Here is a 16,631-nt window from a genome sequence, read left to right as displayed (position 1 = left end):
CCCGTAATGAGGCCCAGTGTTTTCTAAACCAAGGAGAAAGTTGTGTTAAAGAAAGACTGTTACAGAACTTATTGCCTAAACAGGAACCTTGTGAATCAAGGCAAGGCACAAAGGAACTGTTAGTAAAAGAGACCATTTCCTTCCTCAGTATCCAAGGGTTCTTCCTTGGAGAACATTTTTGTTGGAACACTTTTTGCCAGTATCAGGTTGAAGGTATTTCCTTGCACATTTTGATTGTTTTTGTTTGTAGTTTGAGGGTCAGGATAGAATGTTTTGGACACAAGGACGGATTTTCAGGTATTGACTTCCTGACACAGACAGATCCTTAGTTTTGGTTTATAGGTAGGGAAACTCCTCTTTAGCAAAGGGTCAGAGAGGCATTTTCCAAACCCATCTTTTTCTTTCATGAAATCTTCAGATTATATGTTTTACTCAGAAAAATCATCTTCATTAACAGTCCTCAGTGTACCTTACATTTGTTGATGGCCCCTTGTAAACTGTTAGGCAGAGCAAGATCCTAGTCATCAATATACCATCATTAAACTAACAGGATGACGGGGCATTTTACCCAGGCATTGAAGACATACTTAACATACTTCATATGTGCTGCAAACATCGATTGGGAAAAAGGTTACATCTACAGAGTTTTCTATTAGTAATGCAGCTCCATTCTATTAGTAATGCAGCTCCATTCTATTAGTAATGCAGCTCCATTCTATGGGATCCTTGGAGGAAATAGAAGAATACGCAAATGGGAACCCTTCATGTCCACCACCCATTTTGTAGTAAGGACACACAGAGTTTGAGGTCGAAAAAATATGTGTTCCCGCCTGTTCTGCAACAGCTTGCAATATCTACAGAGTTTTCTATTAGTAATGCAGCTCCATTCTATGGGATCCTTGGAGGAAATAGAAGAATACGTAGAACTTTTTCACATGGACCTCACCATTTAGTTGTAAATGGGCAACCCAGATCAGAAATGATATTACAGATCCTCCTAGATTTAAAAGATGGTATGAAGCAGGAGTTGAAAGGGTGGGTCAACTATGGCAAAGTGCTCATTTTATAAGCTTGACCAGTTTTCAGGCAGATTTGGAAATAGAATCGCCGTCAGCCTTTTATTATCTCCTGCTGAAGGGGGGAATCTCCTCTCCGAAATTGGTTGATGACCTGCATAGGGACCTAACACGCTTTGAGAAAGTGCTGGTTAAATGTGAAGGAAAAAAGGTTTGGTCTATAAGGCATCAAGCTCTACAGATTACAATGGGTTGTACAGGGCCTCATCTCTATTGGAAAAGGACTTGGCTAAAACTTTCACAGATGAGTTGTGATCCTTACTATGTTCAAAGGCTTATACAATATTGCTGTCTTGCCAACATAAGCACTATGGCATTAAGCTGCTCCATAAGTGATAATATGCTCCGCCCACCTTGCCTAGATGTTCTGAATGTCATTCCACTATTCTGGAGGGGATGTGGGAAGACTGGATCATGTTGTCATATCTGGAGGAAATTTAATAATATCCAAGCATGTTCAAAGTGGGAGATCGAATGGATCGGGAATGTGGCCGGGGTCCCTTTGGAATTAGATCCTCTGTTGTTTCTTTTCGGGCTCCCTACACAGGACACAGGATAAGGGCCACAATCTGTTGTTGGCAGCAAGCACGAGCTTGCACTGGAAATGCGCTCTTCCTCCCTTAAAGAAGTAATGGAAATGGAGAGCTTGGGAACATTTCAGAAGGGAAAAGTTAACACTCCCAATAGATGGTAGTGCACAGAATGTAGAAATAGAATGGTTCCCAGTCATGGAGAGATTTCAGAAAGTAAGGTATAACCTTCTGACCAAAACTCTATAGAGTACCATGAATAAAGTCTGACAGTAGGCTCCGTATTGGCAGAGCAAGATGATGTGCTTGCAATGACCTGTTGTATTCTTTAGACAAGGTTTAAACGGCTGTTTTTCTCGATCCAGAGGTGGGAGGAAAGTTGGGCTGTAGGGTAAGAGGAGTTTCTTCTTCTTGAGTACTATTGTTTAATCGATGAAAATGCGATGATGGAGTTTTTCTGCATCTGTTATGTTTTCCTATTAAAGTTCAATAAAAATGAAGTTGGCAAGAAGAAATATTACCGCTCATGCTTCAAAAAATCCATTTAGTCTGAAATGACTACATCATGGGTATTTTTCTGATGTTATTTCTGTGACTGCACAAAAGCCTATCATTACTGCCACTGCTTGCAATATCTCTTCTATATGCTAAACTGTTACAGTTCGAATAGTTCGGAGAAGGGAATATATGGAAATGCAGGCCAGCAGGAAAATACACAAAGAACCCATTTCTCCGTTCAATATCAAAACATTCTTGTAAAAGTGGTACCATCTTTCTTAGGTCTCTCTGTTGTACAAGGAATAACGAACAATGTTGCAATATGTAAGCTGCATGTTGGCTGCTATATGTTGACTGAGCCGATCATGGAGAACTCATCCCGTCTTTCAAATATATATCGCAAATGGGAACCCTTCATGTCCACCACCCATTTTGTAGTAAGGACACACAGAGTTTGAGGTCGAAAAAATATGTGTTCCCGCCTGTTCTGCAACAGCTTGCAATATCTTGCCTTCACTACTATGACCAGTACTAGGAGGATGTGTGTGATGTCCACAAATATTCTCTGGCTTGTGCAATTTATCTTGATAAGTCGAGGACATATGCGTCTCCTCCAAGGGGCATGCTGTCATTACGTGGTAGTGATTGGAGCCATGAGGAGTGCAGCAGCTACAGATGTGAGGACTGTAGCAGCTGGAGCAAAGACAAGTTCTTCCCGGGTGGTGGAATCTTTACACACTTTGTCCATGCATCGGGCAGGAAGGTCTTCTTTTCTACCCCGGGTGTCTGGTTACGGCTTTCTGTGGCTGTGTTGTAGTAATGGTGGAATCAGGTCCTTCAGCAACATCTGTGGCCACAGTGCCAAGGATTTCATGCATGACACTGTATGGATTGGCAATCACAAGATGGTGGCCAACATTTGATATTGGACTACTGTGATGGGGTAATGTTAAAACAGACAGGCAGTATTTTGGAATACCATACATTTGACTGTTCTGTATAATTCTGGGTTTGAACGCCCATATACCAATAAACGACTTGCTAGTAGGTGGAGGCAGTACCACATTGAATGGTGGTAACAGACGAGGCAGAATTATCGCATTTGGTAATTGTATTCCCAATGGCACCCCATAAGGGTAATAACCAAACCCTAAATGAGTCAGCATGAAGCATTGGTCATTCTGCTTTCCAAACTTATGTTGAGGTCCTATGGTGCAGGAATTGCCAATTGTTACATGGTGGCAGCTGTCAAGTACTTCTAGGGCTAAATTAAACAGCTTCTGGTTTAGGACTATAGAAGGGGCAGCAGATGCAGGTAGCATGCATAACAAGGTCTCTTGCCCTGGATACCTCATCTTAGTTATAGGTGTTCATGTTCCTTATCCCACTTGCCTTGCTCTGAAATTCCTGTTGTCCATCTCTCCTCATCATGCCTAGTGGCCTGGCTGTTTCCTGTGTCCACTTGTGCAACTATCTTCCAGAAATATCACCAGCACTGAAGAGGTTTGCTTCTGTTATAATCCTTTTCATCTATTGCACCACCTTTTGGGGGTCACATTTTCACTATTTGCTTTCAGTGGTCGCACTGTGGCATCAGAAAAGGGTCCTCCTTTCTCATGCACAGACAAGAAAATCCAAAGGAAAAGCGGGAAATGCCTGAAATCAACACATTCACTCGTAGGGGCAGATTCTCCAAAACTAGTGCAAATTAAGAAAGAGCAGAGGGTGTGCCTTTTTTATTTTCGCTCGTTTGAGACCTTTTGACCTGTGCACTTCATGTGAGCAGACCAGCAGCACAAATGATGCCCTGGAGAGTCCACCTGTACACATTATGTTGAGAGCATGTGCCACAAGGTTGCCGAGTGTGCTCTGTGACATGCAACAAAAAATACTTTCTATCACTGTTTGATGGCTAGAAATGCAAGTGGGCCAGCAGCAGTACATCCTGCTGTTGTTCCACTTTGGCCAACTTTGACACTGTTAATCATGGATATCTCCCTTGGTCTGTACCAAATAGAGCACATCCCTTTTCTGAATTTGAGGTGCTCATTCAAATGCGCCGAAATGCCCCCTCACATGCCCAACTACGCAAATGATGCAGGAAAGGGAAAATGAATGTACGCATCCCTGATGCACACATTCAGGTGCCCTTTGAAAATAGGGAGCACGATTTTTTGCCTTTAGCGATGATCACACAAATATTACCTAAATTCCATACAATGTTTCAGTGTTCTCTTTCTACTGAATCTTGACATGCATCAGCTTGATTAGGGAAACGTGGCATCACGTTAGGGGTAACTCAGTCATACAGATGCACTGGAAAAAGTACACCCCGAAATCAGTCATGGTTCCACCACAAGTGAAGCATCGAGGCAGCCATCATCCAGGTGGTGGAGGATGCTCTGCAAATGATGGGTAAGGGCGACTCATTCCTCCTCACCCTGCCTGGCCTTTTGGCTGCATTGAACACCATCGACCACTGCATCCTCTTCTCCCTTCTTGCTGAACAGTATGGGATTCTCTGGCACTCTCCTAACTTAGTTTACCGCCTACCTCTTGGGAAGACACCAGTCCACCCAGATGATTAACCACTTGTGTGCTAACCAATTCCCAGTCTCCTGCAGAGTCCCCCACCACTCCATCCTCTCACTGATCCTTTTTAACGTTTACATGGAGACTCTAGGCACTCTCCTCAAAGATCCCAATATAGCCATCCACAAATATGCAGACGATAGTCAGGTGTAAATGTGAGTAAAAAGCCCAGAGGACATCAGTTGTTTTTGTGATTAACTAGCCATCATCCAATTGTGGATGTCGACTGCCTACCTCAATCGTAATCCATCCAAGTCTGAATTCTTTCTCATCGGTCTCCCTGCTAAACAACTACTTTTCCAGCAATTTCTCAGATTCACCAACATATTTAGGCTTCACGATTGATAGCAGCCTGTCCGTCCAGAAATGCATACACAAGAAGGCCCAAATGGTCCGACTCCAAATCTCTGCCCTTTCAAAATCAGACCCTTCATCCTGCCACAGAACCTCCGGATCGTAGTGCAGGCCCTTTGTTGTCTTGCCTATCAACGGGGGAAATGCCATCCTGATAGGTCTCGCACCAGCTTACTTGACTCCCTTAAAAGCAGTACACCACTTCAGAACATCATATTACTGGTGCATGGAAATTTGACTGAATCACTCTCGTCCTTCGCAAACTGCGCTGGCTTCCTTTCTAGGCCAGGATACTTTTCAAGACTGCATGTATTATCCACAAAACAGTCATGAGCAGTACACCAGCATATTGGGCGGCTAAGATCCACATATCTGGTGGCACAACACCTGACAAAGGATTAATAACAATGGACACAAGACTGATGCACAGACCACAACTCTCAGTGCTGCACTACTGCTAAAAGATGCCAGCCCAAATGGTGGCTGCCCACACCCTGTTCCGTGTTGCGATGCATTCGAGCTAGGTCTGTACTTTAAACAAAAAAAAAAAATTAAAATTAAAGGCATGGTCTAGTAAAATTTTTTATTGTCCCAACGGGTCGGCCATGTTTTTTTAAGCCTAAGTGGCTCGATTTTAGAAAACTTTCCTATGGACCTTACCCGAGTTTTCGTCCATTAAACGCACGCGAAAACAAGCACCAGGGAGCCGCCATTTTCTGATAATCCTATCTTTTCCCCGATCGCCTTGGCTGACCTGCTTTTGCGGCACTAAATCAATTCCCCCGCCCCTGAGCCTGACATTATCAAAACATTCATATTCCCCGCCTCTCCCTGTGACGTTACTGTGCTGCGTAGGCAAATGCGCCCAGTCGTCTTCTACGCGACTTCACACAGAACCCGGAAACCAACACAGATCAACTCACAACACAGCGCGCCACAATTCGGAATATGAAACTGTACTTTAAAATGAAACAGCAACACGGTACATTTGGTAAAGTACATTTATTTGACATTAAATGTTTAGAGAATATTCAGCAATTGACATATGAACTCCGGAAGCCATTTATTTTCTTTTATCTGTCTCCGCAATAACTGTTCCGTTTCATCTTGAGTCACGCGCTGTTCCTTTATGGTACACAGGGTGTTCAGTTTCGTAAAAAGAATCACTTTTGAAGCACGGTGAACCGCAAGGCTGTTCCATCAACTAGGCACTAGTCCATCCTAAAGGTTGATATGTTGCTTCTAGCCACTAGTACAGCTTAAGGGCATGTGGGCCCTTGGCGATCGTCCCATAATATGGTGATCGTGCTCCAGTTGTTGACACAAAGCTGCAGGTGTCTGCTGAAGAATCCATCCGCCGGTGTCTCAAACAGATGGCAGTGGCAGTAAGGGATCAAATTTCCTGTTATGAAAACAAAAAAATGATAGTTAGTCTCGCTAGCCGAACTTCATTAATATTACTCATTTTATTTATTACGGCCGATCAGAAACTATTTGCTTGCAAGGGTAGTTCAATGGAGTATGTTCGTCTCTAAAATCAATGCGAAAAGTAATGAGATAAATCGAGGCCAACACACAATGATAAACGACAGTCTACATGCGTGAGGAATGATATGATATATGATATGGCATTTGTAACGCGCCTATACTCAAGTGTTACTAGGCGTGACGAGGCAGGTGGGGAACAAGGGCAGACAGACAACGATCCTACTAGGCCAGGTGTCTTTCTGATCGCGCATGGGGATGGGCTGTACAAGGTTAGTTGAATACAAATTAAATAATAGGGCCAGCTGGTGGCAAGTGCAAGATAAATGCCGGGAGAAGGGGCTGAAGGATACAGAGACAGTCCCGTAGTGCAGGGAAAAGTGGCTGTGCCATGGAGCGAGATCGGTGAGACCAGTGGACCTGCATGCCCATGTGCCCACTACGAACAGTTTTACTTGCTTTTCCTAGCTCTTCATTCATTCATTTATTCATGCATCCATTCATTAAATCTTCATTCCGGTATAAAAGCGTGTAAAGATTTACTTACATTATATTTGAAATTTCCATTGTGTCTCATCGTAATGCAGTCTGTAAAACGGACAGTGCTCTTAACAATGATTTTTCGTATACTGACCTAAAACTGAAACTCGGTCTAGTTTCTGAATTTTCTGCCTTATCGTCTCTTACGTTATTGCGCACTCCCTTCAAATGTAGTTCTTTCGGCATGGTCCCTGTCTCAAGGTCAAAAAACAATAGACTCTTATACTTCCAGTGCGACTTGTGGGCCTCATCTGGGCGCTGTCCTTCGCATTCTTTATTTGCAACATCACATAGTATAGGCATCTATGAGAACTTGAAGTTTAGAATCCGTCTATGTAGTGCGCCTCAATGTGCAAATGCGAACTGGCTTCTCTCCCAAATGCCACGGCCCGCTTGGCTGGCGCGTTCTAAGTGCCCCAATTTTGTCCCCGTTGTCTGCGAGCTTTGCAGCCCAAATTGAGACATTTAATTTTTGGCGGAAGGTCAGGGAAAGTATAAAGTATCACAGGAGTTGAGTTAAAAGTGAGATTTATTGTTTGTTTGTTTGTTTTATTATTTGCAATACGCAAGCCTCCCCTCCGTTAACAGTGCGCAGCATTTACATTTACATGAGATGAGACATGAGAAAAATATATACATACACATATGTGAGGTGAATAGAGAGAATTCAAAGATGACACCCAGCTTGTTCGCCACCCATGATGGTGAAGTTAGGGGTTAGGTTTACAGGTACACTGTACAATAACATTTATTTACAAAAAGACAATCGTATTGCAATTATTTAAACCGGGATTTGTACTTCACAATCAGCTGTGCATCGGGTGGGCATGGCACAGTGGCAATGTTCGGCGGCAATGGATCACTGCTCTGCACAGAAACGTCCAAAATTCCATATCTGTGCTTCTCTAACACTGCAACAATAAGGCCTTTCACAAAGTCGAACTGCATTTCATCATAGACTGGTTTGATCACCCATTGCTTACTTGGTTTTGAAAACACCTTAGTGTAGCGAGGCATCCTTACTTTACCCCTAGTCCTAGATTGTTCACGTCCGACATTGCTGTTATGGGCCAAGACCGCTAGTAGAGTGCGATGTTTCATGCTCCGAAGCTAAAATGCAAGCGCTTTGGCCTGTACTTTAGGCACATATTGTGGAACACCTCCAAATCTCCTGTGTGACAGAATTCTGTCAGTCCTCTCAAATCTCTTGATAGAGTTTTGTCGAAAACAATCTTCTCAATGGCTTTGTGTGTCGGTGAAGAAGGAATCAACCACTTCTTCTTCCGTGCCTCCTCTGGGGACAAAGGGCCATGTTCACATTGGTGGAAATGTTCATTTGCTCTCCAGCGGTGAACGTTGGTACAGTGATGCATCAGTGACCGCCATTTTTCAAGTAGTATTTCCACTGACCCCTCACAAGTTTTTGAGCTCCACCAAAGATGGTTGGTGATAGAATGTGACCACTGCAAAATACTTTCAAAACCTTTTTTTTTTCCTGCAGCCGAGATTTTCTTATTGATTGATTTAGCAAAAAGCCATACGTCAAATTGATGTTTAATATGTGGGCACTGCTCTCTCATTGTCTTGGCAATTGAAACGTGTCTATCCGTGGCTATGAGGTCGATGTGCATTCCCCTCGATTGTAGATATTCCACTGATTTTATAAAACCTAGTTTCTCCATGGCCACTGACGATGTACATTGTGTTACCTGCACCACCACCGAACTCACAATTCTCTTGCTATCCATGTCCTGAAAGTGGTAGGTGCAGTACTTGGCAGAAAATCCAGGGCTGTCGCACTGTCCATCGCCGGCTAGCCTGAATCGTTTGCGTTCGAATGTACTTGCTAGAGACAATTGTTCAATTTTCCAAGCATCACTAATGGCTGGAAACAGATAATCACGTTGGTATGTATAGTACAGCGCTTTAGAAATGAAATGGAGTCCCACAAACTGAAAGAAAGCCTCTAACTTTCTAAAACTGGAGCCACTAAAAAGTGATGCAGCTGCACACAGTAGATTGCCTGCTGGCATTTTCCCCAGCATTGGTTGTGCAGACCATGAGAACCTACGATTTAATCTACAGGCGGCATTTATTTTGACGTTACTGCCTTTTATTTGACGAGTCACATTAATCAATGGCTTCCCACATACTTTCCCTCTAATGGAACGCACACATTTCAGCATACTTATAATTTCCATCAAACAACTGTCGAATACAATGTATTTGCTCTCTTTCATTAGACTGTCATCCTGCGTCAACGTTGTTTCGGCCTTTGACGTTGTGGAGATTTCAACACATTGGAAAGTAATATCGCTGATATCAAGTTCTGATGCGTCTATGGATGCTGCGGCTGGTTCATTCACTGTCATTTCAACATCTATTACTTCAACATTGATGGGAGAACACAACAATGTCGACAGGTTTTTTGGTGGCAAATTTTTGGCGGGTGTAGATTGTGTAAATTGATCTGCAACTACTTCAGAGCTATCTTCAATACATTCAATAACATCTTCTTGTGGTGGTGCGGTCGCACTGTAGCTATGGTCCAATGCAACTTTGCTGTAGTCTCCAAACACAATTAATTCATGTTCTGGCCATTGGACATGAGCATCTCGAGCCTGAACACGCCTCGCCTCAATTAATAGTTCCTCCATAGTGTACACGGTCTGGCAAGCCACATCTCTCATTCGCTTCACTGTCTGTGTGTGTATAGTTCTGACACCCACTGGTAACTGGAGGAGATATTGGAAAAGGGATGTTCAGTTTAAACACAAGATGGAGTGTAGTAGAATTGACTGGAAAAAAACATAAAATAGTCCCCAGCACAAACATTTTTTTAAAGTTATGAACTGTTTGTAACTAACCTTTTTTTGTTTTTTTTTCTTTGCAACTTTTTTGACTCGACCTTCAACATCTGCACGCTGTAGCTCCGATTCGTTTGCGCAGGTCCTCCCTTCCTCTTGCGCTGCAAGGACTATATTTTCTGTATCCGCATAGACAGCACGGAATGAGGCTCCATCGTCTCCCTGAAACATAGTACTTTCATTACTATGTATCAAAATATTGTTAGCATAAAACACACGTGAGGACAAACACAGGTACATCTCAATAGCCAAATACGATTTAAACATTGTGTGCAACAATCAAAGGACAAGTATTCGACCAGTGATGATCTATTTCGATGGAACTGTCAGTATCCATACCTCTGGCTCTGCATGGACTGCCATGAATGGTTGTATTGGAGAGGAGGCATCCGCAACTCCCTGAAACACAGTACTTGCATTAGTATGCTTTTCAATATTGGAAACACAACACACACTTGGGGTCGACGGCACAGGTACATATAAAGAGATAACCACAAATGATGCATTGTCCAAAAGAATCAAGGAAAATCCAAATATGATCACATTTCATTGACTTATTTCAACGATTCCTTTACATCTGCATCATCTAAATGAGATGTTGTGATTATGGTTGAAGATCCGTCGTCTCCCTGAAACACAGCACTTGGATTAGTATGCTTTTCAATATTGGAAACACAACACACACTTGGGGTCGACGGCACAGGTACATATAAAGAGATAACCGCAAATGATGCATTGTCCAAAAGAATCAAGGAAAATCCAAATATGATCACATTTCATCGACTTATTTCAACAATCCCTTTACATCTGCATCATCTAAATGAGATGTTGTGATTGTGGTGGAAGCTCCGTCGTCTCCCTGAAACACAGCACTTGGATTAGTATGGTTTTCAATATTGGAAACATAACACACACTTGGGGTCGAACGCACAGGTACATATAAAGAGATAACCGCGAAAGATGCATTGTCCAAAAGAATCAAGGAAAATCCAAATATGATCACATTTCATCGACTTATTTCAACGATTCCTTTACATCTGCATCATCTAAATGAGATGTTGTGATTGTGGTGGAAGCTCCGTCGTCTCCCTGAAACACAGCACTTGCGTTAATAGGGAAGAAAGTATAGCAAATGGAATCACGTTATATGATCACGCATGATGGAGCTGTCATTATCCATACCTCGTGCTGCTGAAGAATATCTGTGGATGTTGCAAATGTAGTGCGCACTTCCGAAAGCTGTTGCGCCGATTCGTATACTTGAATGTCAGGCTCTGCATCAAGTGCAGGGGTTGACGCTCCATCAACTGCCTGAAACATAGTACTTGCATTAGTGAGGATTACAATTGTGAAAACATAACATACAGCTGGGGTCGACAGCACAGGTACATATCAACGGCTAACCACGAATGAAACATTGTGTAGAACAATCAAACGACAAGAATTCCAGCTCTGATGATGACGCTCGATGGAGCTGTCAGTATCCATACCTCCTGCTGGTGAGGAACATCTAGAAACGTTGTAGATGTGGTGGACGCTTCAGCATCTCCCTGAAAGACAGTACTTGCATTAGTATGGATAACACTAATTATAACTGAAAACAAACACCAGTGGACGATAACTAAGGTGTATATTAATTGGAAAGCAGTAACCAAACATTCGGTAAAATAATTACACGATAGAATAAAACTATTACTTGACATGCATAAAACAAGTATGTAGCAGATTAGCCTAGTAAGATTACCTGATACGTGCTAGAAGTGGTTGATAACTGCGACCACGTCAAGGATGTAGAATGTTCTTGCTTCAGATTCAAGGGATAGTCAAGAAGTTGTAAAGGTCAATTAATGATTGATAATGAAATGCCAATATTAAAAATAGCCATGTAAGCCGACAGAATACTTGAAAAATGCTCAATACAGCACAGTTCCCTGTCCCCATATATATATACATTGCGTTTGTGGGTTATGAAATCGAAAAAGAATATATTGATAAATGTCATTATTCAAAAAACTATACACTCATATCAATATCGAAATTATTACAAGGGATAGAACACCTACAATATCTATTAATCCATTCGGCTACACACTACCGCAAGGCCTAAAGCTAAATCCGGACACTTGACTCAACAGTGGCGGAATGTGGACGAATAGAGTGGGAATAGCGTTTTCGCGCAATTTCCGTGTCGTTCGCCGTTTATTCTTCTTTGTTACCCAAGAAGTTGTGTACATGTCCAAGGAAAAGTGCCGGCTGCAGATGCGGTATCGATCACCCCTCTTGTCCTCTAAGACTTGTTGGACTCTACTTTCCAGCTCATCCATGGATATCCGCAATGTCTGACCCATTCTCTTATTCGATCAACAGTTTTCGGGAATACATGCATTGCAGTTCCTTCAGATTTCGCATGGGTCTTCGAAGGGCAACCGCTAATCGAACAGGCAGGCATTGTTGATAAATCTGAAAAGTAAATATCAACATTATTATACAATCTTCAAGAGTAAAGATTTGATACAAAAGTAAATGAATCATACAATGATCAATGCAAGGTTTGTTTTGGTCGCAGGAACTATACCAGTTCATTATGTGCTGCTTAGTATTTGCATAAGTTGCAGAAATGTATAATTGATGTGACTGAAATCTGAACATGTGACTCGTCCCTTGGATGTTCTGTCTTGCACGAGAAGGAAACATGCTAACATTATTGACTGGACCCCCGAAGGATGCAATTCAATCACAATAGTCACAGATGAAAATAAATAGATCTATTGATAGCATAGCAATGGAAACTCAAGTCAATACCAATGAGACCAATGAACATAGCACTATTGTGTACTCTACTCGAAAATAGATAGAAATTTAAAAATCTGCGAAATATAACCAGGATACATGGCTAACAGTTGGGTTCAGCAAGCAGAGCAGTATGTTGCGGGAGAATAGGTGGATGGCCACAGGTAGCGCACTGATGGGTATGCTCGAAGCGGTCACAGAAGTTCACGGATAGCACGACGACGAGCAGATTAGCATAGATCTCAGTGGTTCCCAGGTAGCACGTTCAAGAGTTGACTTGCAAAGCACAAAGATGTTCTCATGAGACATATCGAGTGGTTTTTAAAGTATTAGAAACTGGGGTGTGTTTGTGAATGAATGACGTATGTATGTCGTGGTATTAGGGGGGCGGCCTGCCTCAGGGGAGGCCTGCCTGGAGACACGGGGTCTGAGGAGGCCATGTGACCGATGGCCCCTTGGCGTGGGACACCTTTTGAAGTGTACATGCAGTTTGGCACCTTGGCCTTTCGCGCCCCGGACAGCCCCCCATTCCAGCGCTCATCCCCGGGTGTGAACCGCCTTTGATAGAGGGGGGTGGGATGGATGGCCCTGGGGCGTGCAGATAAGGCACAGGAAGACTGCTGAATGGAGACACACTTATGTGGATTGCAGGGGGGCGGCCTGCCTCAGGGGAGGCCTGCCTGGAGACACGGGGTCTGAGGAGGCCATGTGACCGATGGCCCCTTGGCGTGGGACACCTTTTGAAGTGTACATGTAGTTTGGCACCTTGGCCGTTTGCGCCCGTCACAGCCCCCCATGCCAGCGCGCATCCACCGGCGCGAACCGCCTTTATATCAATATACAGTATATCGCCTTTATATCAATGATAGTATATCGTTGCTTATCAATAACAAATGCCACATACCGGAGATTCTTGTGAGCACAGACCCACACTTCAACCGGTGTATTATAGTAGCCAAGACCCTAAGGCCTGTATAATCCAATGGTAATTGTTAGTATAGATATATGTGTGACTTTTATAGAGACATAACCTACTGAAAGACTTTGAACAAGTGTTATTTAGTGCATGCATTATCGAGAATATGTTATGTTAGCTTAGATAGTGACCACCCTGCTTCACAGCAACCAGACCTTCACCCATTCGGAGCACAGATGTCTGACGTCCATCCTTGAATGGAGACACACTTGATTCATTTAAAAAATCGAGACAAACGTTGTTAAAATATATGTGGTGTTTTATTTTGTATCTTATTTTCATGAAACAAAAATACAAGACTTTAAAGATTATACAGGTCAGGTTGCAGCACAGCGAGAGAAAATCCCCTGTACTGACCGCTGTCACTCGGGAACGTTTCTCTAATGGCACGAACGGCACAGGCGGGTATCACTCTTCGAACGCGGTGTCCAAGCCTCCCGTGAAGCCACCATGTAAAGGAACGATAGGCCACCAGCCTGTACCACCCGTGAAAAGGAATGAAACAAACTGTTTTTAAATGACCCAGATAAGTTTAATAAACGTTTGTTGTCAATGACAATTCTTGTAACTAATGGCATTTTACACGGACAAATGCTATCTAGACAATGCACACTATTGAATGACTTACATGCGTTACAATGATATGTAGATGTAATTTTGGATATAGTAGAAGAACATGAAATAGGAGTGGCATGACAAGCAGAGTATACTTACTCGTTACTCGGATTACGAGGACGAACAGTTGCTCGAAGTTCGTGCATAAGCACCATCATTATTCTCAACACGGCCCGTGTGAGGCAGGCTGCCCTGAAGTCTGGCAGCTCGGTGATGCATTGCGGTCGTGGCTCGCCTTCCGAAATGTAGGCCAGGCAACCCGAGTTTTCTTGGCAGCAGCAGCTCTCGTCCTCAGTTGGCATTAGCTCGCACCGATTGCATGTGCACCAGGTGGAGACACCGTCCATTCGACTAGGCCCAGGCTCTTCATCTGTTGATTCGTCCTGCCAACTGCCATCCGAATCCCCATCGTTTTCGCGTGCTTCCCTTTCCAGTAGTTCCTCCTCGGTATACTCGGGCTCGTACATGTAGGGCATTATTGTAGCCATTGTGTGTTAAACAAACTAAAATAATTGATAGCGGTGGTACTGGTATCTGTTCACACGGGCTACAAGCGGCGAAGGTAGCTGACCAGAGCACTGAAACGAGTCACAGAATACTCTAAGTAACACAGAGAGAGGAATGGAATCGAAAATCGGCTGCTGTGTGTTGTGAAACGGTCTGTTTATACTTATTGAGGAGAGAGGCGTCCTGCCATTTCCATGGCGACACGTCATTAGCTGAAGCGCAGCGAATGTTGACACGAGACGTGCTTTGGCGTTGAGAAATGGGCGGTACGAGTCTGCTGATGACAGGCTCAGGGGCGGGGGAATTGATTTAGTGCCTCAAAAGCAGGTCCGCCAGGGCGATCGGGGAAAAGATAGGATTATCAGAAAATGGCAGCTCCCTGGTGCTTGTTTTCGCGTGCGTTTAATGGACGAAAACTCGGGTAAGGTCCATAGGAAAGTTTTCTAAAATTGAGCCACTTAGGCTTAAAAAAACATGGCCGACCCGTTGGGACAATAAAAATTTTTACTAGACCATGCCTTTAAGCAATGGTGGTGAAGTGAACAGTGATCTGAAATTACTTTTTCTGTACCTTACATGGGGTTTTGGGACATAAACAAGAAATATATATAGGGGATCTGTTTGAATGATATGGACAATCTCTACCAGTTCAATGCTTCATCCTCTAGTCGGTAATAATCTCAAAATAAGATATAACTGGTTTCTTTTTTAGTGAGCAGCAGTAGCTGAATAATGTTGTGTCCTCATTGACACGTCAGTGCTAAGCATAATGTAATTTTAAGATCTTTCATTGACCAGAGACGCACTGCAGCCTCGGGAGCATAGCATTGTGTCCTATGTATGAGGGACGCTGGTGGCCCTCCTGCTCAGGCAAAACCTAGTTGCATGTGTGCTGTACCTGTCCCCCTGTGCACAGTGATGAGGAGAGGTTTGAATTGCGTTTGCCATTCTGTACCTGTTTTATGGGTTAATGAAGTGTGAGCTTCAGCTGCCTGTACTGTATGCATCCTTTCCATGAGCAACTGGTTAACCTTTCTGTGGTGGTAAACATACTGTACTGTACTTGGTTGTGCTCTGGTTTGAGGTAAGATTGCCTTTTTGCTCTGTGTTGTGTCTGTACTTTGTGTGTGATGCAGCCCTACATTACTTCTGACTGTGCTGTACTTCTATGTGCGTGACAGGCATTTTCACTGCTGGTGCCTGATTATCTGTGTGTGACAGAAGCTTGCACTACTCTTACCCGTGATGTTTCTGTTTCGTATGAGGGAAGCTTGCGCTGGTCCTACTGGTGGTAATGTTACACAGGGAAGCTTGTATCTTACTGCCCTGGTTCAAATGTTCCACTAATCAAAGGAGCCCTAATTAGTCTTACTTTGGCACCTGTGAAGGACACCAATTCAGACTAGTGTTTGCAGTGAGGTTATTGAGCACTTACTCCTATGAATGTTTTTTACCTCTGAATGTTTACATTTCCTTCATGCCCGGCAGAAAGGGCTTATGTTAGGAAAGGTTCTGTCTATTGAAGGCATGTTGTTTTTCTCTTGGTTCCAGGAGACTGGATAGCCTCCAGGGGAAAAACAAGCCCCAGACCCCGGTGTCTCTGCCCATCGACCTGGTCATCCTCAGCCTGCAAGATCTCATCGCCTATTTCCAGCACCCTGAGGAGGAGCTTCAACACGAAGAGAAGCAGACCAAGCTTCGCTCACTGAAGAACAGGCAAAACCTCTTCCAGGAAGAGGTGAGTGGGAAGCGGGGCACTGAATGCACAAGGGACGGATAAGAGGAGACAGGGCGGGGTCAA

General features: G+C 43.5%; 1 protein-coding gene across 8 annotated transcripts in view; it reads left to right on the top strand.

Annotated features, from left to right (window-relative positions):
- Positions 1–16,631, top strand: part of RYR1 (ryanodine receptor 1) — a 946,449-nt gene that overhangs the window by 166,568 nt on the left and 763,250 nt on the right. For all 8 annotated transcript variants that reach the window (XM_069644325.1, XM_069644324.1, XM_069644319.1 and 5 more), the window contains one exon: positions 16,382–16,568. In XM_069644325.1, coding sequence (XP_069500426.1) covers positions 16,382–16,568 — 187 coding nt within the window. The remainder of the gene's footprint in view (positions 1–16,381; positions 16,569–16,631) is intronic.

This window comes from Ambystoma mexicanum, chromosome 2p (assembly GCF_040938575.1).
Source record: "Ambystoma mexicanum isolate Mex_15411 chromosome 2p, UKY_AmexF1_1, whole genome shotgun sequence".
Classification (NCBI taxonomy): Eukaryota; Metazoa; Chordata; class Amphibia; order Caudata; family Ambystomatidae; genus Ambystoma; species Ambystoma mexicanum.
This window is presented reverse-complemented; position numbering and strand designations above follow the sequence as displayed.